Raw genomic sequence first — 7,144 nt, 5'->3', positions numbered from 1 at the left:
GTTTTGGTGCTGTTCAGAAAGCTCACCAAAACTCCTACATGCTGCATCTTTGGTGCGCTTTCTGAATCCACACCCAGAGCACGGGACATCATAGAAGTCAAATTTTGGGTGTCCCCAATGGGATAGCAAAGGAAAAAAATTCACCCTCCTGTAATCTATCCAAAATAATTGGTTCTACTTTTCTACTTTAAATCCTCACTTAAGCTGATTACTTGGTTATTTTGTTTCCTCAATGAAAAAAGTAATGGAGGATTTTTCTAGAAGTACAGTAAGGCAGGAAAGGCAATAGATGGCAGCTTGCACACAGACTTCTGTAGCCCTCAGTGATGTGATAAGGTTCCTCATACACCTGTGTGTTTAAGGAAACAATTTGAGGCGGGTGGCCTGGGACTGAGGTGTGTGGAACCTGCTCAGCAAGTATGCAGCGTGATGAAGAACCTGTAGAGCTAGTATGCGGCCAGGACATAGCACACTGGGGTGGGAGATCGCTTGTAGCTGTCAGTCTATGTACACCCTCTGCACTGGAATGATACCTACCTAGGAGGACCCCTGTATAGTCGTACATCAACCGGGACACCATGTCTCTCAGCATCACTTTGAAGAGGGTGACCAATCTCCCAGGAAAACATGAACGACAAGTAACCCTGACCTTTAGAGGTAAGAACTTACTCTATGTATATCCTTTGTCCATACACCAACTTTCTATTGCTGTTGAGCAAAACAGAGATCAAGGATCAAGGATCAAGTTCACTATATAGCAATCCGTACAAGCAATGTGATCAAAGATTGGGTTGCCGGTCTACCTAGATCGACTGTTCAAAGTTTGTTTGTCAACTAGCAATATCAACTTTAACAGTGAATTCTAATGTCGACTACAACATCGAATTTTAATGCCAGTGGAATTCATGTACGCTTTACCATCAAATACTAATGTCATTGAATTTTAATGTCAAGTTTAGAGTCAAAATTGTTTTGTTAATGATAACCTAAAATACGCTGGAAGAATCTCATGCGTGATCAGAAGTTTATTTTTGGTCATTAAGATCAATAATCATTGATCGAAACTACCCTTTCAAGCTACGTATCGATTGATGAATTTCCTATACAATTGAAAAATCAACTGGGCACAGTTGGTCGCTGAATCTATAGTTTATTCATTTTTAAACATCAATCTTTTCACTAATCATACACTTTACTCTAGAGTTATCTACCCGCTCTGCAATCTGAAATGCAGATTTATTTATGTTCGAGTGCTCCTTGCCTCTATTGTTGTCTTGCAGGGGGGTAGATAAAGGGGGGGAGGGATAGGGGGGTCCGAACCCGCCCAACTAGAACATCTTGCCCAGTGCCATTCCTCAGCGTCTGCACAGTCGTTTGATTATCATTTTGTCTAAAGGGAATGTTGGAAAATTTTCTTGATCAGCAGATTTTTTTGGTGTTCCAGAGTGCCCCTTGCCTCTTTTGTCATCTTGCAGGATGGTAGATAAGGGGGGGGGGGGATAGGGGGGTCTGAACAGCAACTGTGCAGTCGTTTGAATATCATTTGTCTAAAGGGAATGTTGTAAACTTTTCTTTAACAGCAGCTGCCTGCTAATAGGCTCAGAACATGGCCCCTTTACACTTGCGTGGTTTGGCCACACCGTGGGTGTAGCTCAGTGTACCCGCGGGTTTGGGGCAGGCTAGCCGCGCTCTCTCCCATTGACTTCCATTTATGTCCCCGCGGTTTTGGTGCGCTTTCAGAAAGTGCACCAAAACGATGGAACAAAAAAGAGCTCTATGGGAAAGCGCGCCTAATCCACACCAAACCCGCGTGTACATTGCGCTCCACCTGCAGTGCAGACAAACCTCACCACATCAGTGTGAAAGGGGCCTACAATGTCCAAATAACCATCTATGACCATCCTTAGAATTTAAGAGAGCTGAATTGCCCCCCCCCTCCAAAAAAATATCTATAGCCATATCGTGTAGGTAAGTATGGCGTCTCCTCCGCTCCCAAAACCCCCTGGGATATGCATTTCACTTATCTGGAGGAGGGCAGAACTGGTGGAGCACCATCAGAGGGCCGACTGCCTGAACAGGATAAGACAGCCAGCTCCCGATGAGGTGGGAAACGAAGATGACGTCATGGGACCTGGTGTGTGGCACAAAGCCACGGATCACAGCAGACCAGCGCTGGATTTGCCGCGTGTGTGCGTAAATTTCCGAGGATAAATCAGCTTAAAAGGTAAGAGGGGATTAAAAAAATAAACACGGGGTGGGAATGAAGTTCCTCTTTAAACTGTCAGAATCTTTTGGCTAGATTCATATCTTTCCGTGTGCTGTAATATACCTTCATACCTGTGTTTTAACATGTGTTGTGGCAACACACTACAACATAGTGTACAGTATATGTACATTGCGGTGCATTGTAATTTATTCTGATTGGTCCTCCAATGCACTTGCACAGTATTATCCAATGCAGCTGCACTTTAGTGCACCACAAAACATATTTGTGAATGTACATGCGTTGCGGTGCACTGCATTGCCAAAAAGATGTGCAGGTCTGTTTTTTATTGCAATGAAGAAAATGGGCTGCCTTAATGAAATGTGCGTCACTGCATGAAAAAACGCATATCAATGCACGCTTTTAAAGTGTATCTAAAGGTCAAAATTCTTTTTCCATTTGGATAAAGTGATGGAGGGTAACATACCTGTTACTTTTGTTTTTATCCCCACTATTTGTCCTGGTGGCCATGGGTGTCACAAGAGTGAAAATGAGGGAATATTCTAAATTTTCGAGTTGTCACCAGAACAGGAACAGAGGGGAAATCTTAAAATGGGGACACTTGCTCTGATCACAACTGTTTAAGAGGGAATTTCCCTAGTTTTGAAGCGATTTCACTTTACTTCCTGTTGTGCCTACAGAAAGTCAGAGTGAAGGGAAATCTCTGTAATGGGACATAGATGACAAAAAAGAAGCCTTACGGGGGTTTTGATCCATACCTATTTGTCCAGCATAAAAGAAAAGTTTTGTCTTTAGATTTATTTTTAAGTGATATTAGCAGCAAGTGTGTTCATCCTAGTGCAAGACAGGTTAACCACTTCCGGACCACCCGCCGCAGTTTCACTGCGGGAGGTTGGCTCGGCTCGGCAAATCGACGTTACCTTACGTCGCTTTTCCTTTTGGCCACTAGGGGCGTACGCGCGCGACCAGGGGCGCGCGCACGCAGTGTGTGCCCGGTGTCAATGCGAGTGCCCAGTGGGCACGATGACCGCCAGGCACCCGTGATCGCTCATGACAGAGCGAGAACCGGAATCTATTTCAGGGGAGAGGAGAGAGAGATCGTGTGTTCATACTTCCGATCTCTCTCTTCTCCTAGATAGTCCCATCCCCCCTACAGTTTTAACACAGTGAGGGAACACAGTTAACCCCTTGATCGCCACCTAGTGTTAACTCCTACCCTGTCAGTGACATTTATACAGTAATCAGTGCATTTTTATAGCACTGATCGCTGTATAATTGTCAATGGTCCCAAAAATGTGTCAAAAGTGTCCTCCGCAATATTGCAGTTCCGATAAAAATCGCAGATCGCCGCCATTACTCTTCTTTTGTTTATAGCGCAAAAAATAAAAACCGCAGAGGTGATCAAATAGCACCAAAAGATAGCTCTATTTGTGGGGAAAAAAGGACGTCAATTTTGTTTGGGTACAGCGTCGCATGACCGCGCAATTGTCAGTTAAAGCGTCGCAGTGCCATATCGCGAAAAATGGCCTGGTCATTGAGCAGGCAAATCTTCCGGGGCTGAAGTGGTTAAATAATATGTATCATCTTTGTTTGTGTAGTCAGGATTTGCAGTGGGTAATTCACTCTATTTTTTTCCTGATTTTTTTCTACTTTGCAAATTGACTGATTTATTCTGTTTTAAATAAGTATTATTAAGAAGTTCCCCTGCAATCAGTGGAGATGCTTGTGATTGCTCTGGTCTGTTCTGAGATTCCCAGGCTGTGGGTTTGACTGCTTTTCCCTGCCTTTTGGATGGTTCTAGAAAGTAGTGGGCTAGGAGAGTCAAATCTACAGGTTGGATATTTATGTGGTCCCAGACAATCCCTGGGGGAGGGCACCAAGTAGGTGACTGGGAGGGAGCATAAATAGTTTGAGGCCTGGAGCAGAGGGGTTCTTGTCCAGGAGGAGAAGATCCCAGTCTAAAGGGCTGCTGCCCTTCTGGGCAGTCCAGTTGCACACTTGTTCATCGAGGTCCCAGCTTCAGCAGCTGGGGTGCCTATTTTACCGAAATTTGATGGAGCTGATTGAGGGTTTTGTCTGGGGATCTGGTCTGAGGAGCCCACAGGGGACGTGTCTGGCTGATATTGGAGGGGGCCATCCAAATATACAAGGACGTTTGTGAGTACAGACCAATGTGTGAGACCCCAATGACTGTGTGCTGCCAGTATGCCTCTGGGAGCCTGTGCTAAAAGGTGAACATTCCCTAAGGTGTCCCTGAGAGGCTGAAGCTTTGAGAAGGAGATAAGTGTCCTCAAGTTGCTATTTAACATTATTAGAGTATCCCACAGTTACCCCGCACCCATCCAAGTTCAAGTTTAAAAGAGCATCAGAAAAAGGATACCCTTTGACCAGTGGTCTCCAAACTGTGGCCCGGGGGCCATATGTGGGTCTTTGCTTGCCTTTATCTGGCCCTTGGGGCATTATCCTCCCACTGATACGAGACACTATTCTGCCAGCTGACACTATTAATAGGGCACCAATTCTCCCACTGACACCAACAATGGGGAACCATTTCTGTCACTGACACCAACAATGGGCACCATTTCTCCCACTGACACAACAATGGGACACTGTTCCTTCCAGTGATACCAACGATGGGACACGATTCCTTCCAGTGATACTAACGATGGGACACTATTCCTTCCAGTGATACCAACAATGGGACACTATTCCTTCCAGTGATACCAACAATGGGACACTATTCCTTCCAGTGATACCAATGATTGGGCACTATTCCTTCCAGTGATACCAACAATGGGGCACTTCTCATCCCCTTTGATACCAAATGTGGCTATGTTTACTCCCTCTGATGCTAGGAAAATTTCCACTCCTGCTGGCCACACTGCGGCCCCCTTAAAGAGATTGTAAACCTCAGAAAAAAAAAATACCCTTCAAGACAAAGGCATAATGAGCTAGAACGCATCTCATACTAGCTCATTATGAAATATTTACCTTAGAACGAAGCTGTTGCAGCTGCACCTGCACACCGCTGACACGGCTGACATCTTTCCCGGAGTTTCTTTCAGGTACGTGGGCTCCAGCACTGTTACTGGCCGGAGCGGCGATGATGTCACTCCCACGCATGCTTGCAGCAGCCGCTGTTAATGGCACAGGGCTCGGAAGGAGCGGCACCCGGGGCCGTTCATTCAGAGCGCATGTGCCAGTGATATCACTGGCTGCATGCAATGTAAATATCTCCTAAACTGTACAGGTTTAAGAGATATTTACACTACCTATAGGTAAGCCTTATTATAGGCTTACCTATAGGTAAAAAATAAGAAAAAAGCTGCTGCGCCAACCAAACAAACAAATATAAGTAAATGTAAAAAATGAAAAATGTAGTGGAAAAAGTAAGCAGCCAACACCACCAATTAGACTAATTGTGACAATGAATATAAAAACAAAAAGTGTAGCGCTATAATGTTTCGGTCAGCAGCATTGGAATATGCTGAGTGACCAACAGTGTATATCAAAGATTAGATTATATTAGACCACAAATAAAAGAACAATGAACCAGTGGGAAATCTAATATTCCAAAGAAAACCACTATTATCATGTCCTTTGTGAGAAAAACGATGTGAATCAAAGTGTGCGTCACACAAGTTAAACCCAAATCCTTATAACAAAACACAGGCATATAGGGGTGGGGATGAGTGGTAAGTCCCTGAGGTGAGGACAGTTCATTTAGTCAGACGGAGACCTCTTGGAGCATGGACATATATCCAATAACAATGTTGTTATTAGTGGACTCCTCCAATGATCAGCCCAGTGCAAAAGTAACGTAAAATGCCCTTACCGGACGCGGTGGACTCACAGGCCATACAGCGGTGAGTCATACGAGCTTGAACCGTGTGACACGGTAGGGTTATAGCTGGTCTGCAATTGAATGATCTTGAGAAGAACTCCAATCATGAACAGTCTCCCGATTCATCCTCCAGCACTCACTTGGGTCTTCTTATCCTGGCTGCATCGATCCGGATAAGGAGGAGAACACAGCGGTGGCTCACTTTGAAGAAAGTGAGCCACCGCTGTGTTCTCCTCCTTATCCGGATCGATGCAGCCAGGATAAGAAGACCCAAGTGAGTGCTGGAGGATGAATCGGGAGACTGTTCATGATTGGAGTTCTTCTCAAGATCATTCAATTGCAGACCAGCTATAACCCTACCGTGTCACACGGTTCAAGCTCGTATGACTCACCGCTGTATGGCCTGTGAGTCCACCGCGTCCGGTAAGGGCATTTTACGTTACTTTTGCACTGGGCTGATCATTGGAGGAGTCCACTAATAACAACATTGTTATTGGATATATGTCCATGCTCCAAGAGGTCTCCGTCTGACTAAATGAACTGTCCTCACCTCAGGGACTTACCACTCATCCCCACCCCTATATGCCTGTGTTTTGTTATAAGGATTTGGATTACCTATAGGTAAATGTCTGTAGAGGAAGTTTACTTCCTCTTTAAAATCTGAAGTACAATACACTGACCCTTTGTTTAGAAGGTTTGGAGACCCCTGCCCTAGACTAATGAACCAGAGACTGTGAGCCTGGCTGCAAATACACTTGCTTGGGAAAGAACCTTTGGGACCACTCAGTAGGCCCTTTCAGGAGTGAGCGCTTCATTTATTTCAAGCTACTGTAAAACCTTGGTTTGAGAGTAACTTGGTTTGAAAGCGTTTTGCAAGACAAGCAAAATGTTTGAAAAAATTTTGACTTGACATACAAGCGATGTCTTGATATACAAGTAGCGTCATGTCACAACTGGATATAAAAGAGAAGAGAGGCGCCTCTAAGTGTAGAAATATGGTTACATTTAATGAAGGTACAACATTTAGCAACTCCCATGGTTGATTAGAACAGGCACATCTAAGTAGGCAGGCATCT

The 7,144-nt window shown here is 44.7% G+C and overlaps 1 protein-coding gene across 1 annotated transcript in view; it reads left to right on the top strand.

The window, feature by feature from the left end:
* Positions 1–354: 354 nt before the first annotated feature.
* The window catches only part of LOC141113463 (fer-1-like protein 4), a 218,988-nt gene continuing 212,198 nt past the window's right edge, over positions 355–7,144 (top strand). The window contains exon 1 of the mRNA XM_073606565.1: positions 355–657. Within this exon, the coding sequence (XP_073462666.1) occupies positions 579–657 (79 nt within the window). The 5' untranslated portion in view covers positions 355–578. The remainder of the gene's footprint in view (positions 658–7,144) is intronic.

Source organism: Aquarana catesbeiana, linkage group LG12, assembly GCF_042186555.1.
Source record: "Aquarana catesbeiana isolate 2022-GZ linkage group LG12, ASM4218655v1, whole genome shotgun sequence".
NCBI classification, from domain to species: Eukaryota; Metazoa; Chordata; class Amphibia; order Anura; family Ranidae; genus Aquarana; species Aquarana catesbeiana.
The sequence above is the reverse complement of the archived record's forward strand: the minus strand, read 5'-3'. Positions and strand labels throughout refer to the sequence as shown.